At 37.2% G+C, this 16,828-nt stretch overlaps 1 protein-coding gene across 5 annotated transcripts in view; it reads left to right on the plus strand.

The window, feature by feature from the left end:
• Nucleotides 1-16,828, plus strand: part of TTBK2 (tau tubulin kinase 2) — a 137,522-nt gene that overhangs the window by 64,474 nt on the left and 56,220 nt on the right. For all 5 annotated transcript variants that reach the window (XM_070502898.1, XM_070502901.1, XM_070502906.1 and 2 more), the window contains 3 exons: nucleotides 4,375-4,448; nucleotides 10,812-10,952; nucleotides 12,440-12,544. In XM_070502898.1, coding sequence (XP_070358999.1) covers nucleotides 4,375-4,448; nucleotides 10,812-10,952; nucleotides 12,440-12,544 — 320 coding nt within the window. The remainder of the gene's footprint in view (nucleotides 1-4,374; nucleotides 4,449-10,811; nucleotides 10,953-12,439; nucleotides 12,545-16,828) is intronic.

Here is a 16,828-nt window from a genome sequence, read left to right on the forward strand (position 1 = left end):
CCCTGGGCTACACATTTCCTTCTCAGTCATCTTCACAGGTTCCTTTTTCTTTTGCTGACGTTGACCCAGTTCTCTCAAACTACCCGTCTTCTCGGGCAATCAGCTCTAACCTCCATTGACAATATACAGATCTGTTACCTTCTATATTTGACCTTTCTGTTAAACTCTACACCTAAATTTCTAACACAACTTGCATGTCCTGTAGATCAATCAGTGCACAGTCCTCAAACTAGAAATCAGCATCCTCTCTCATACACTATAACTTTTGTCTTCATTTATATTAATGCAGTTTACCTTGTCAACTTAGCTTGAGCTAAAAGTCTTCTGCTTTCTCCCTCTCTCTTCTCCTTAATCTGTCTATTCTGTCCCTTAAAACTGAATTTGAAATCCTTCCTCTTCTTTAAATTCTCACTCCCAGTGTTTTAATTTGAACTTTCCTCATCTTTTACCTGGACACTTGTATTAACCTCCACATTGATCTCCCTGCCTCTCATCTCTTCCACAAATCAGCCTCTAATGGTGAACAGCATTACCTTTCCAAAACACAGGCCAAATCGTGTAGCTCTCATGCTTGAAAACCTTTGCACTATGTCCCCCCTGCCCTCTGCTGCCCATTATCTAATGATGAGTCAATCTGAATTCCTTTGTGTGGCATACAAGACTTCAGCATCCTTTTCTTGTCTCAGCATGCTCCCCACTTCAGCCCATGTTTTAGCCCTTATCCAGCCCTTCTAGCCTATTAACTCTTTTAGTCATCTTTCATATATGCTTGGATCCTTCTCACTTTGTGAGTGCCCTTCTCTCTGAATCTTCTTCTCATCCTATACATTTAAAAATCTAGTGATTTAACTCTCATGAAAAGCCTCATAAACAAAATTTTCAAATCTTCTCTGTATCCGTAACAATTTGTCTATAACGTAGAGCTCATCATACTAGATTAAGGTTTTATGTTCACGTATCTGGACTGTGAACTCCTTGAGGGCATGGATCTTACTTAATTTATCTTGTATTCTTACTCCAACTTTAGTGCTCAACACATAGTAGGCCTTCTTGCCTGTGTTTTGTCACACACAGTCTTTATTTCCCTTTTAGTTTTAATATCTATTGACAAGGTATTACTTGACTTTAAAATCTGTTTCAATTATTTCTGGCATAAAGGCTAAGAACAAAGACTCTAGAATCAAACTGCTTCATCATTTTCCGGCTGTGGGGTCTTGGACAAAATACTAAGCCTCCGTTTACACATCTGAAAAATAGGGAAAGTAATATTTATGTTATGAAGTTGTGAGGATTAAATTCATTTAAAGCACTTGATAGAGTGCCTGGCACAATATGCTTATATATTATGCATGTGTTATTAGCTATTATGATTTCTATTAATTTGTTCATTCACAAATATAGATTGAACGTTTTACTATTTGCTAGGTACTTGGTAGGTACCAGAACAGGATAGATATGGTCCCTGTACTCATGGAATAATACCTCAGTTTGTACTAGTTGTTACAAAAGTTGTTTTAACAGTTACTCTAAGTGGTGGTGAAGAGTTACTCTTCTAATTTAATTGTAGTTTCTCCATACTTCCAAAATTTTTTACGTGTTTATTGACCTAACTTTATTAAGTAGTTTCATTAATTGCATAATCTGAAATGTAAGACCAGTAGTGCACTATGCCATAAAGTATGAGATAAGAGCTCATTAAGCTCTTACCTAAAACAATGAAGATGTATTGGTGAATCCTAGAAAATTTGCTCCTGACTTTGTGTTTTGGTTATCTGATAAAAGGTCTACAGTTTATTTGATTTCTATCTTTTTTCTTTTTAAAAGTAGGGTGGTTTTAGTATCAAGAGATAAGTAGTATTTGGTGTAATTTATCATAAAGATATTTTTAAAAGAGCATTCGAAGAGAACTTAAATCTGGTCTGGCCTTTTGTTTTTAGATGGTTGAAATGTCTTTGTAATAGAGATACTGCATTTAAATTGTTACATGATAGGAAAGTGACATCTTAAAGAATGGATAATAAGAGGAAAATTCTTTTTTTTTTTTTGCTGAGGAAGATTCGCCCTGAGCTAACATCTGCTGCCAGTCTTCCTCTTTTTTGTATGCGAGCCACCACCACAGTATGGCCACTGACAGATGAGTGGTGTAGGTCTGCACCCGGGAACTGAACCTGGGTCGCCAAAGCGGAGTGTGCCAAACTTAACCACTAGGCCACTGGGGCTGTCCCAGAAAGTACTCTTTTAGATGATTTTTTTATTGTTTCTATGAAGCTGAGGAAAATATTTTAAGTTGCTGATTGACCATCATTTTATCCTTTCATTCTTGCTACAATTTACTAGATGACATAGTTTTGGAAACATACATAAAATACATATAAAGTGATGACCATGCATTGTGCATGTTATGAATTATTATTCCCATTGCACCTATTCTTGCTAGTTACAACCCTTTTCAACAAAAGCACAGAGAAGGAGAGAACAATGTGATAACCGAGATGCAAAAGAGAAGTGTGGAATTATTAACTAAAATAAATCTGGATTGTATTTATATTTTGTCAGTCAGTGGACAAATTCTTTTTGAATGTTGAGATATATTTCTCATCACTCTACCAAATTTTGCCCTTCTAGCTCTTGGTCTGTGACTTCGTCACTTTATAGGCAAGCTTTGTCAAAGATTGCCCTCATTATCTCATGTTCCGTTTACTCTTCAACCCATTATAGACTGGCTTCCACCCCTTCCACTCACTAGTGACTTTCTAATTTTTTGTATTAATGAGCATGTCTCAGCCTTTCTGTAGCATTTATCATTAGCCACTTCCACCTTAAAATGCTCTTCTCCTTTGGTTTCTGTGATACCCCTTTCTCATAATTTTCTCCTACCTCTTAGGCCATTACTCTGTTTCCTTCATGGGTTCTTTTACTTTTGCTCTTGCTTTAAATGTTGGATTTTCTAGAATTCCGTTCTTAGGTTTCTTTTCTTCTCATTCTCTATTCTTTCAGCTTGGTAATCTTCCATCTGTGTGTGTCGTCGTATCTACCTCCCATGAACTAATGGTTCCCCAATGTATTTCTGGAGCTCAGCTTTTTGTCTCAGCGTCAGGCTTGAAATTACAGTTGTCTACTGAATTCAACTGTGTCCTCAAACTCACCATTCTAATATCCCTTAAAATCTATGCAACCTACTCTATTCTCTTCTTTTGGTACAGCTTTTCATTTAATTGTACCAATTTCTCATCAAAAATTATGTCTTTAGTATCTCTCAGATTTATCCTCTTTTTTCTCTCTTTATTATAATACTTAAGATTCAAACCCTTATTCTCTTTTGATATTGTAACCGTCCCCAGAGTGGCTTTTCTGCCTCCAGAATTGACCTCTATGTTATCTATCCTCCCCATTGCCACCATAGTGACATTCTAAAATGCAATGTTTTAAATATGTTTTTCCTTATCTTAAAATCTTTTAGATGCTTCTCATTACCCTAGTTTTCAAATATCCATCCGTGGCCCGTCTGCTTTTGGATCACTTAGAGAACTTTTGAAAAGCTCGTGTCCTTTATCTTCCCCTACAGATTCTGAATCAGTATAGAGTGCAGGAACCTTCAAAAAGTTTCCCAGAGGATTTTGATAAGCAGCCAGGATTAGAAAACATTGATCTAAACATGTTCTTCAGATTCCTTATCATGGAGTCCAAGACCTTTCAGGATCTAGTGCCTGCCTGCTTCTCCAGCACCATCTCATTCTGTGCTCCCTCTCTTCATTCACCATACTCCAGCCAGATGCTCTCTTCTGGCTCTGGAACCTATCAGGCTTGATCCTCTTTTAGGACCTTTGTTTGCTTTTGTTAAATCAGGGGAAGGACTCTAGATTTCTACCTGCTCCACCTCTGCTTTCCTCTGCACCCTAGCCTGCACCTCCTAGGATTTCACCTGTGGAACTCGGATTGAAAACCACTGAGTTAATTCAAATCAGTGAGGCCCAGAAAGATTAAGTGACTCACCAAAGTCATGTAACGGTGAATGCAAACCATACCTAAAATTTCAGGGTTTATATTCTTAACATAGTTCTTATTTATTGCTTTTCTGTGCTTTCATATGTATAATGTCTAGGCAGGTCGATCTGAAATGACCTCTTAATTCTTTCTTTCCTAAATAAATTATCATTCATTTGTTTATTTATTCATTCAATAAAGGAGCACTGTAGGATCTGGGGGAGGTGGGTAGGAAATTTGAATACTACAAATTTCCTATTCTTAAGGTTCTTAAGATAGGTCCTTTATATTCAATCATAAAATACTATATAGAAAAACGAATTATTAATTTTTTAGAAGAGAAACCATGGTATAACCTTTTCCACTGTTTTCTTTCTTTGTTTTATCCAGGGAAAGACCATGTTTGTAGATTTATTGGCTGTGGGAGGAATGATCGATTCAACTATGTGGTCATGCAATTGCAGGTAGGTTACTATGAAAAGGTATCTTAAAATCTCTCAGTTTTGATCAAGTACCTAACTACAGTGGATATGAATAAAAATAACATTCTTGGTATCATCTCAGAAGGTTTTTACTATGCAGATGGAACTTTATTTAAACAGATTTGATACTGATTTTTCCAAAGATGAAACGGTTGTCCTTGTCAGCTGTTTTAGTTGATCCTTCATTAATTGTCATCACTGCAAAACTTTTAATCTGCACAAGGGATTATTGGATATGAGTCTTGCCATGTCACTTCCCCTTCCGCCCTTCATTACCTTAAGGACTCTAGTTTTCCATTATGCACTTGAGTACCAACTTGACAGCTTGAAAACATAAGCATTAATTGAGATAGAGGAGAAATGCCCTTCCTCTTTCTCTTTTCATCATTAACATAGCTCTGTTCCCCATCCTTTAGATGGGGAGTGAGCTTGGGGTGGGGCAGCAGGGGAAAGAAATTCAGGAAGACAATATTGGAGTAATGACTGCAGCAGGGAGAGGAGGGACACCGTTCCATTCCTGCTACACCACCTCTGCCCCTGAGCGCACACACAGAGCTCTGAACCGTGGTTAGCCGCAGAGTGTGAGAGCCATGGTTCACCTTGCTGCCTAACTTGGAGTTCTCAGTTTCCTTTCTTCTTTAGCAAAATTTGTTTGGGGCATTTGGTTCTTTTGTTTCCTTTCAACTTAACTACATAGTAGTGATTTCAGAGACATTGATGATAGCCTAAGTGCTTCCTCTTCTCATTGCAAGGCTTTTCTTGTTTCCCTCGGCTATCCTTCAGCATTTGATTTGGATCTGAAGATATTAATCTCTCTGTAGACTAGAGCCTTGAGTCTTTGAGTTGTGTGATTCAGTATCTCTTCAGCCAGCATAGTTTTATTTCTTGAAACAACTCTCCCTGTACTTTTTAATGTCATTAATATGGACCCTGCTTTCTCTCACTTTGGCCAATAATAAAAGTTTTTGTCTGATATTTTATAGTTTTCTTCTAGATTTATCATACATCTTATTTGATGCTCACCGTATCCCCATGAAGAGGATGGGATAGATTTTGTCTTCATTTTACAGATAAAGAAGCTGAATCTCAAGGACGTTTGTGGTTTGCCTGGGACTGACTAACTCGATAGGTGTCAGGGCTTAGTGGAAGCCTGAGGCTAGTAGTCTTGGCACAATTAAAGAAAACTTTTCAGTTTTGTCTTTAGGTTACTATTGACTGGAGAGTATGGACAGGAGCTTCTTTAGTCTGCAGAATCTCTCTCAGTCTTAGCACATACTGTAGTCGTTTTTATTTTATTTGTACTCACCTAAATCTCACTTTCTGGAAATGGGGAGGCTCTTACTGTGGGAAAACTAAGGAAACCGGTGTGTATCAAATAAGATGGCCTTTGGCAAGCTAGTATGGCCTCATCCAAGAACCTTTCCATTTGACTTGCATGCTGTATTTTTTCCTGTCATAAGAAAATTAGCCCAACATTACCCACCCCCATCCCTACAGTTTTGGTTGACGTGATTTGGAACAAGGCTAAAGCTAGTATAACTGCCAGGGAGTACTCTCTCTTATTTGACATACTAAAGATAACTACTAGATTTACCTCATATATTTTGATAAAGTTTACATGCTCAGACCCAACTTCTCACTGACATCCCTAATTTCTTCTAAAAGCCCTAAATTCATTATTCTTAACTTTACTCTTTTCCTTCTGGTGATTCAATTATATAATATCTGCCTTAAACATTTTAAGGAATAATCCTGTCTCTGTTGTAGAAATTCTAGCTATTTACCATTAAAATGGGTCTTAAAATCCTACAGGGTTCAAGCAGTTGTACATATTTGTTTTCTCGTTTCTACCGGTAAGACCTTGGTGAGGTCTCATTTAAGATCCTGTCACCATTGAGGCTTTTACATGAGTGTCCCTAGTATAGCCAAGGGGTGATATTTTGTGATAAGGGTATCACCTTAGAGAGGGGCAAAAAAAATTTTAATCCTGTATGCAGTACAGGTGTAGATCTAGATTGCCTGACATAAGAGCTGCCATACTTTTTTAAGCTTTGTATTATTATGGAAAAAATTAAACATACACAAAAGTAGAAGAGTATAATGCACACCCATGTACTTACTCATCACTGGTCTTCAATAATTATCAGTATATCACCAATCCTGTTCCAGGTGTATTCTCCCTCTCCCCTCTCTCCCCAGATTATTTCAAAGCAAATCCAGGACATATTTTATCTGTAAATATGTCAGTCATTTCTAAGAGTCAAGGATTTTTTTTCCCTCTCAAGCACAAGACACAATAATTCCTTAATAGCATTAAATATCAAGTCAGTCTTCAGATTTCCTTGATCATATCTCTCTTTAATTCTTTTATATTTAGTTTACTTGAATCTGGTTCCAGACTGGGTTTACACGTTTAATGGATTTATCTCTTTCTTTTGTCTTTTTTTTTTTTTTTTGAGGAAGATTAGCCCTGAGCTAACTACTGCCAGTCCTCATCTTTTTGCTGAGGAAGGCTGGCTCTGAGCTAACATCCATGCCCACCTTCCTCTACTTTATATGTGGGACACCTACCACAGCACGGCATGCCATGCAGTGCCATGTCCGCACCCAGGATCCGAACCGGCAAACCGTGGGCCGTGGAGAAGCGGAACGTGTGAACTTAACCACTGCGCCACTGGGCCGGCCCCTGATGGATTTATCTCTTAAGCCTCTTTTAATCTATAGATCCCTCTCTTTTTTTTCTTGCAGGTTTTTTTTATGTTGTTTTTATTGTTGTTTGTAAATAGAGTCATTTGTCATGCAGAAGTTCTCATAGTCCAGATTTTGCTTATTGTCTCCTTGTGGTATTATTTAACATGTTCATATATCCCCTGTATTTTCTGTAACCTGGTCTTTAGATCAGATTCCAGTTTTGTTTTATTTCACCAGAATACTTCAGAGGTGAGTTGTGTGCATCAGTAGGCAGTGTCTGTCTCTCTTTTGTAATGTTAAGATTAATCTCTGTGGTTTAGGGACTGTCAGTCTGATCCATCCATTTTATGGTTCCCAATGGTTTTTCTTCTAGGTTTTATCAACCCATTAGTAATCATTGTCTAGATCCATTACTCAGTGGGGTTGCAAAGGTACTATTTTAATTCTAACATTTCTTCTTCATTTGTTAGCTGACATTCTTCTTTAAAAAACACTCTGACAACAATTAGGTTATCCTGAGGTAAATTTCATATGGGAAGGGTAGGACTAATGCTTGATTCTTTTTTTTATTCACCAGTTTTCAGACTAATCAGTTGCTTCCCTAATATTTTCCAAAGGGAACTAATGAACTCTCTTTTTTGAAAAGATAATTATGAATTCATGGATTTAACATATTTTATGTCTTTGAATCATTGTAGTTGTTTTTAATTTTCAAATTGTCCCATCTTGGGTAGCAGGACTTCTTCAGTTTGGATCCTCATGCATTTCGAAAGGACTGGACTGTAGGAGTCTTTGATAGCCTCCTTGCCTTCTGGTACAACACCATGTATTAGGCTCAGTCTCTTTATTTCATGCTCCAGAACTGGAATCAGCCATTTCTTCATCAAGCCCTGATTACTCTTAATGGGAAATGATATTTAGAGACCACAGTCTAGATGCTATGGGTACCTGTTGCTATTGGGTTGCTCCTTGTTTTAAATTCTTTTCAAGTGGATGGGTTCAGGATTTCCCTTTTTTTACAAGAGAAAATATGTCATGGTTCTTACTGATTTTTCTAATTCAAATTTGTGATAATAGAATTGCTAGTAGGGGCCGGCCCCATGGCTGAGTGGTTAAGTTTGCGCACTCCGCTTTGGCCGCCCAGGGTTTCACCAATTCAGATCCTGGGTGCGGACATGGCACTGCTCGTCAAACCATGCTGAAGCAGCATTCCACATGCCACAACTAGAGGGACCCACAACTAAAAATATACAACTATGTACTGGGGGGCTTTGGGGAGAATAAGGAAAAATAAAATCTTTAAAAAAAAAAAAGAATTGCTAGTAAATTCTTTGACTTTATATTTTCATCTCTTTGCTCTTATGCACTCGTTGATATAAGTAGATGAAATGATATGATTGGGATTTACATGAAAATAATCCAGTATGTGTGTGTGGGAAGGGAAAGGGGGTGTGTGTTGGGGTTTGGGGATGACAGATGAAACAAGATTGGTCATGAAGTGATAATTGTTAATTCTGGGTGATGGATAGGTATATGAGGGCTTATTATATTATTTTCTCTCCTTTTAAGTATGTTTCAAATTTTAAATAATAAAAGTCCATTTGCATTTTTATTGGGATCATGTTAAATTTATAGAATTATTTAGAGAGAAATGAATATGGTTTTTCATTCAGTAGTAGTCATTCCATATCACTGTGTATAAAGATCCTTCATTTTTTTTAGTGGCTGCACTGTTCAGTCAGTAAGGTGACTGCACCATAATTTATTTAGCCGTTCACTTATTGATGGGCATATAGATTGTTTTCAGTTTTTCTCTGTAACAAATAATGACCATTTGTAGTATATACGCTGAAGTATAATTTGGTGGGTCAAACCTGCATGTATTTACCATGTTAATTAATAACTCTTTTCCCCATACTCTTGCCAGCCTTGTATTTATCATCTCAGGTTTTGTTAGTTGATACCTTAGGTTTACATTTTAAAAGATTTAAAATTTTGGGGCCGGCCTGGTGATGTACTGGTTAAGTTCGTGCACTCCGCTTCGGTGGCCCAGGGTTTGCAGGTTTGGATCCCAGGCGTGGACCTACACACCACTCATCAATCTGTGCTATGGCGGAGTCCCACAAACAAAGTAGAGGAGGATTGGCACAGATGTTAGCTCAGGGCCACTCTTCGTCACACACACACAAAAAAGATTTAAAAATCATTATTAATATCATAAACCCAAGTTTTATTTCCTTTCAAAAGCTTTTATGATGGTGGAAGTTGTTTACAAATAAACTTCCAGTACTTGGTATATTTTTGGCAATGAAAATACTGATTTTTGAGAAAAAATTATTGGAATGCTAATAAAAGTTATTAGTTACTCTCATAGGATTATAAAACTTGTTGCTTTATATTATCACTTATTTTACATTTGTTGAGGATGTAGAGAACAATAAATTCCCCTAATGTTAACAAATAATAATAAAGATAACTGCCAATTTATGCTGTGGGAAAACTGCATTTTTAAAGAAGTGTGAAGAATGAAAGGCTCCTGATTTTCTTATAATTTTTCAATTCTGAGATTACTTGAGTACATTTAATATTTTATTTTAAATGGTAGTTAAGTGAATTAAGAATTTATTACTTTTTCAAAAGTGAATTAACTGTCTTTAGTTGAGGTGATGGTGTTAGTGGCATTATCACAACCATACACTACAAAATTTTGGGAATAGAGAGATTGAGGTTTTTAAATTTCCTTGTGATATGGCATTCAGGAGTCAGTTTCCGTTCTTTGGGAGGTAGAACTGCAGTGTTGTAGCCCTGCTGTTATCAGGTCACTGGCTTGTTACCTCGGCAACAAGGAACCTTCTGGATGGAGCAGCACCATGAAGTAGAAAAAGAACCCTGTGGAGTCAGACAGACTTTGATTTGAAAAACAATTTTACCTTAACAGATGAAATTTATTTAAATCCTCTGAGCCTCAGTTTCCTCATCTATAAAACAAGAATTAACTTCTGTTTTAGGGTGCTGTGAGGATTAAATGCAGTCCTGAATGTAATACATCTGGCACAGGCTGCATACGTTCATTGCTTTTATCTACTGCTATAAGTAACTGAGTGTTTGTTTCATATCATTTTTGTTCATAATAACAATAATTAGCATTTATTGAGTACCTATTGTGTGCCAGGCATTATTCTAAACACTTTATTGAATCTTGTTTAATCCTCACAAAACACTCTGAGATAGGTATTTTGGCCCCATTTTGTAAGGAAACTGTGACACAGAAAAGTTAAGTGGTCTTTTGGGAATATATGTTAGACAGTAATGAGAAATTACCGCTCTGGGTATATATATTTTATATCTTTTTAAATAAGACTATATTTTGTTATGACATCAGAGACAAAGGGAAACATGATGACTCAGAAACAATATGTTCAAAAACTTTGGTTATTCTTAAATTTGTCTGAAACATTCATGCGTTATTTTAAGAGAATCTCTTGAGTGAGAGGATCATGATTTGGGTAAAGTCTTTGCTGTTTCAGTTAAAACATTTTTTAATGGTAAATGAATAATTGCCCTTAAAATCTTCTAATTTTTGTATAAATGAGTAATTCCTCTTAAAACATAGTTTTAATACCATACTTAAAAGTGTTTATTTGGTTTCCACAGGGTCGAAATCTGGCAGATCTACGCCGCAGCCAGTCCCGGGGCACATTCACCATTAGCACTACTCTTCGATTGGGTAGACAGATTCTGGAGTCTGTTGAGAGCATCCATTCTGTGGGATTCTTGCACCGAGATATCAAACCGGTAGGAGGCCTTTTCTAGCTGGAGCACAGAATGAGTTTGCTTGGTACTCTTAATCTTATGATGAGACACACAAATTACAAATGTAGCTTTCTATATTTGCTTTCTATATTAAATACAAGGTAATATTTTATTGAAGCAAAATGTAACTGGAAGCAAAATGTAACTGCTTCTTAATTTTAAAAAACTGATAATTACAAACTATAATTTATATTCAAGAGCTTTTCTTGTACAATGAAAATGATGCTACAGCCAGATTATAAATGATTAATGCTTGACTATTATTATTATCTGTGTTAACATTGCTAATTACTTAGCCTTACACCTAAATTGGTAGTTATTCTTTGGATTTCTTTTTCCGATATTGGGTAAAGTGTATACATATGTTGCTTTTAGATGTTGGCGTTGTGTTCTTTGAACTGTTTCTCAAGCGACAAATTGTACTTATAAGAAACCACCAATTGCGAAGACATTTTTTCTCCAGAGTGCTGCAGTGGCAATATATATTTTTTTTTCTATTCTGTTTTTCTTAGAAATTGTCATTCCATAACTGTGAAATATACTTTTATTTTTTCCTTCTCAGTTTTTTTATTGCTCTTGGGGGAAATGACCCATTTCTGGTATACTGTATTTACTATAAATTTATATGTGGTTGGTGCAGTTGAAAATGACACCCATATGTTGCTACATGATTTCTGAAATTAGTTTGCATGAAAATGCCAACGAGAATTAACACAGTAAAGTCAGACTTAGTGTAATATAGATATCTCCTGCTCCTATTTCTATACCAAACAAAATGTCGTTATTTGAAAACCATGGTGATTGTAGAGTTTCCATTTTCATCAGAAAGCTTCCCCAAGTAGAACAGTATTTTAAAATAAAAGCTAACAGTTCTGCAAGTTTGGCTTTTTGCCTTTCTAAATTCCCTTGCTGGCACACTCATCTTTGCAAGTTTGTGATCATTTAATGTTACATTTATTTTTTATTAAGGGAAGAACGCGAATGTATTTTCCTTAAGTCTGTTTTGGAATGTTTCCTTAAATTGTATTTTAATTTTTACACTTCGTGAAATTCAGCTTTATGATGCTTATAGGAGATTCATTTAAATTTCTGAGCTATGTGTTCAATTTTGCTCATTCCTAGTTCCTCCCATTTTAAAAAGCAGGGATTGGATTTTCATTTAATTTAACAGTAGAACTTCAAGGAAATTAGAATTCTGATTCCAGTTTAGTCAGTGTTGTGTTGTATGGAACTTTATATAGTCACTTAAATTCTTTGTTGGTCAAAGTTCACTTGATCCTAGACATTAACAAAACCCACAGTGAAATTATATATAAATACCCAGTAAACATCATTGACGGGAATATTGTATTTGGGACATGTGTGGTTGTATAGAGTTTAAATAGAAGAATTAAAATATAGCAGAGATAAGATGTAAGGACCAAGTAGTATAAAGTATATTTTCATATTTTCCTTCTTTATTTTTCTAGTCGAATTTCGCCATGGGTCGCTTTCCTAGTACATGCAGGAAGTGTTACATGCTTGATTTTGGCTTGGCTCGACAATTTACCAATTCCTGTGGTGACGTCAGACCAGTAAGATTTTTCATATTATTGTTAAATATTTGAGAGTTAACCTATTGTTTGTAGTATCATTGTTTTTAAAGAAATGCTGATTATGTATCAGAATGGATGTTATCCAAGAAGTAGCATATAGATTTTTATGATTAAATTATAGAATGGAGTTAGTTAATTTTATTGTTAAAAGTTGTGGCATTAAAAAAAGGTACATTAGGGGCTGGCCCCATGGCTGAGCAGTTAAGTTTGTGTGCTCTTGTGTGTGGTTTTAACAGGAAAAGATTTCAAAGTAGCCATTATAAGTATATTCACAGAACTAAAGGAAAGATTGATTTAAAAAGTAAGGAAAGTATGATGACAACATCACATCAAATAGAGATTATCAATAAAGAGAATTTTTTTAAAAGAACCAAATGGAAATTCTGGATGTGAAAAGTATAAGAATGGCAATAGAAGAACTGTAGGATGTAGAAAGAGCCACAGACTGCAAAAAAAACCCCTGATTCTAAAGGGCTAATGTGTATTCTTATTACAAGACCATTCTAAATCTGCATCTAATGTACCTCCTTTTTTTTTTTTGGTGAGGAAGATAGGCCCTGAGCTAACATCTATTGCCAATCTTCCTCTTTTTTTTTCCCCCTCCCCGAAGCCACAGTACATAGTTGTATATCCTAGTTGTAAGTCATTCTAGTTCTTCTATGTGGGATGCCTCCACAGCATGGCTTGCTGAGCAGTGTGTAGGTCCATCCCCAGGATCCAAACTGGCCCATAGTCTAGGCTTTATCTTCATTGGATCCACAAATCTCCTCCCCATTCCCTTTATCACAACCTTGCCTGATTTTTAGAAGGGTCTTAGGTTTTAAACTTCAGTGTTACAGATGAAATAAGTTTCTTTGGGAAGAGGTTAGGAGGTTTCTTTTTTACGGCCTCCTTCTGCCAACATGTGAAATCTGAGTCAGGGCTCTGGAGTTGGCCGTGAGGACTGGCAGGCTGCTCTGAGTGACATCCTCGCTTTAGGAGCTGTGCTCTCAGGTTGAGATGGGGCAGTAGCCTGAAGTCTCTTGGCTAGCATCTCCTGGGGCGGAACCACTGCCTCCTGAGCCAGGAGAAGGACTATTGAGGCCCCAGAGATTCTCAGCACACCACGCCCAAGGTGGAGCCTCCATTCTGAGGTGGAGGCTGGGTGCTAGAAAAAGGAGCTTCCTCCTCTCCGCTCGCACTTGCCCGGCACTCAGCCTCCTCAGCAACAGGCCTCTGGGAGATGAGAAATGCTGACATCCTGCTCCTGCAGGAAGAAAGCCCTGTGCTAGGAACTGGGGAGGGAGGGAGGGAGCCCTGTGTTCTTGGCGACGTCAGTCTGGAGTTGGAGCCACCTTACTGATCTAGAAGGGGTGGAGTGGGGAGCAGCTTTGGTTTTGGTTCAAATACCTTAGACTCTGGCTTTTCTTATTGAATTTTCATAGGTTTTCTTTTCTTTTTTGTTTTTTGAGGAAGATTAGCCCTGAGCTAACTGCTGCCATTCCTCCTCTTTTTTCTGAGGAAGCCTGGCCCTGAGCTCACATCTGTGCCCATCTTCCTCTACTTTATACATGGGACGCCTGCCACAGCATGGCGTACCAAATGGTGCCATGTCCACACCTGGGATCCGAACTGGCAAACCCCGGGCCGCCGAAGCAAAACGTGCGCACTTAACCACTGTGCCAACCCCTCATAGGTTTTCTTGAATAAATGTTTCTTCATTTGTTGTTTGCCCTAAGGACCATTTCCAGAGGCTTTAGCTGCTTTTTTAAGATAATTTCACCAGCTTTACTGGGGAGTGGGGGTCGGTGGAGCTCCTCATGTTCTCATACCAGCAGTTGATCTCCCGCTACAGTTCTTCTAATGTCTAACTTTACCTTTAGTTTTGTTTTAATTTGGTCTGATTGTGATTTTCATTTCTAGCAGATTAGTCGCATAGAAGTTGAAACACTGGTTTTGAATGAGCTAACCATATAATAGTAGTTGTATACATCAATGTAAATTATATTAAAACATTGGCACATGAGAATTTAAGCTCCTAGAAATTATGAGGGAATCTTTTTGGTTCTAATTAAGGTCTTGCATTAATAGGTAATGAAGCAGGTGATGAATTTAGGTTCTGTGTAGCTTATTAGATTTGAATACATTTCTGGAATCCCATTTCTAATCCAAGTAACTTTCTTTTTCTTTTTTTAGTTTTTATAAATATTACCAGGTTATTGTTTATTCACCCATAAAACAGATATTTAATGAGCACATATTAAGTGTGAGGCATGGATCTACGTGCTGGGACTACAGCAGTGAACAAGCAGACCAAAACAGGGCTCTTATGGAAGTTTTCTTTTAGTAGAGAAGACAAATAATACACAAGTAAAGACATAATTTTAGATAGTGATAAATACGGCAAAGAAACACAAAGCAGGGTATTGACATCGAGAGATGGGCAGTGAGGACAGGAGACTGTTCTACAGCTATTAGTTAGAAAAGACTGCTCTGAGGAGCTATTGAGTTGAGAGTGGAATGAACTGTGAGAGCAAGCCATGTGAATATCCGGAAAGAGTGTTCCAGGCAAAGGCAACAGCAAGTGCAAAGGCTCTGAGGCAGAGTAAGTGTGGTGTGTTCAAGGAAAAGCAGGGAGGCTACTGAGGCTATAGCATAGCATGTGTTGCTTAGCATAGTGCATGGACAAGTGGAGAAAGATGAGGGTTAAGAGGTTAGTAGGCCCCCGACTGGGTATGATTTTGCAAAGAGATGGATTTTATTCTAACTGTGATAGGATGCCTTCGGAAAATTTTGAGCAAGGTTCTTGCATAATATGTTACATGGTCTTCAATAAGATAACTGTGTAGAATTATATACTGAAGTAGATTATGTTTAAAACACAACCACACGAGAATTTAAGTGCCTAGAAATTGTGGGGAGACTATCTTTGATTTTATCAATGGTTCCTGTGCTAATTGGTAGCCAGGCAGAAAAAGAACTTAGCTTCTATGTAGTTTATTGGATTTGAATGTCTTCTGGAATCCCATCTCTATTCTAAATAACAGTTTTTCAATTTTTAGAACATTTTTGTTTTTAAAAAAATCACTGTGGCTGTGAAGAAGAGACTACTGAGAGCAAGAGTAGAATCAGAAAGACAAGTGAGAAGGCTAATGCCATGGTCCAGTGTTCCTTGATGGTGGCTGGTGGTACATTGAAGTGGCATTAGGGTGGTACAATGAAAGTGGTGAGAAGTGGTCATATTTAGGATATATTTTAAAGATAGATTTAATAACACTTACTACTCCATTTGATATTAGAATGTGAAGGGAAAAAATGAGTCAAGAATGACTTCTAAAATTTTGTCCAGAATGAATGGTATTAACCATGATGGGGAAGAAGGATGAAGAGAGAATTTGATGAGGGAAAATCACGAGTTGTATTTTCTAGAAGTTAAGTTTGAGATGCCTCTTAGATTCCAATTGGAAATAACAAGAAGGTGATTTGATACAGTAATCTGTAGCATAAGGAGGAATCAGGGATGGAGATAATACAAATTTAAGAATTATTTGCTCCCACTGTTTGAAAATAAATGATAATTTTAAAAAATGGAACTAGATTAGATAAGCTAGATAAGAAAAGAGGTTCTGAATCTGAGCCACTGGGGCACTTTAGCAGTTCAGTGGTAGATAGAGAACTATGAGCTAGCCAAGAAGAGTGAGGAGGAGGATCAGCCTGTGAGGAAGGAGGAAAATCAGCGGAGTGTGGTATCTTGGGAGCCAAGTGAAGAAAGTGCTTCAAGTATGTGGGGTGATTATCACCTGCATCAGACGCTACTGATAGGTCAAGTAAGGTAGGAACTGAAAACTGACCGTCTGGATTTGGCAAGATGGAAGCTTTTGGCGACTTTTATAGGAGAGGTTTTGTACAGCAATGAAAACCTAATTGGAGTGGGTTAAAGAGATTATTGGGGAGAGGAAGTGGAGAAAGGGAGTATAGGCAACTCTGTATATATATGGAGGAGTTTATTTGGTTCTAAAGAGGAATGATAAAGCAGGGAAGTAGTTGAAAGGGAAGTGAAATCTTTCCTTCCTTCCCTAATTTTTTTTTAAATGGCAGTTATTATAGCATGCTTTTGTACTGATGGCGATGCTCAGGAGACGTGAAAAAAATTGATGATGTAGAACAGAGCAGGAACAATTATAGGAGCCAAGTTCTTGCATAGCACACTGGCACAAATGGTGAGGTTAGCCCAGTGTATAAGAGCAGGAACACTTCTTCCATTGTTAACTGAGAAAAGTTACA

This window comes from Equus asinus, chromosome 2, assembly GCF_041296235.1.
Source record: "Equus asinus isolate D_3611 breed Donkey chromosome 2, EquAss-T2T_v2, whole genome shotgun sequence".
Lineage (NCBI taxonomy): Eukaryota > Metazoa > Chordata > Mammalia > Perissodactyla > Equidae > Equus > Equus asinus.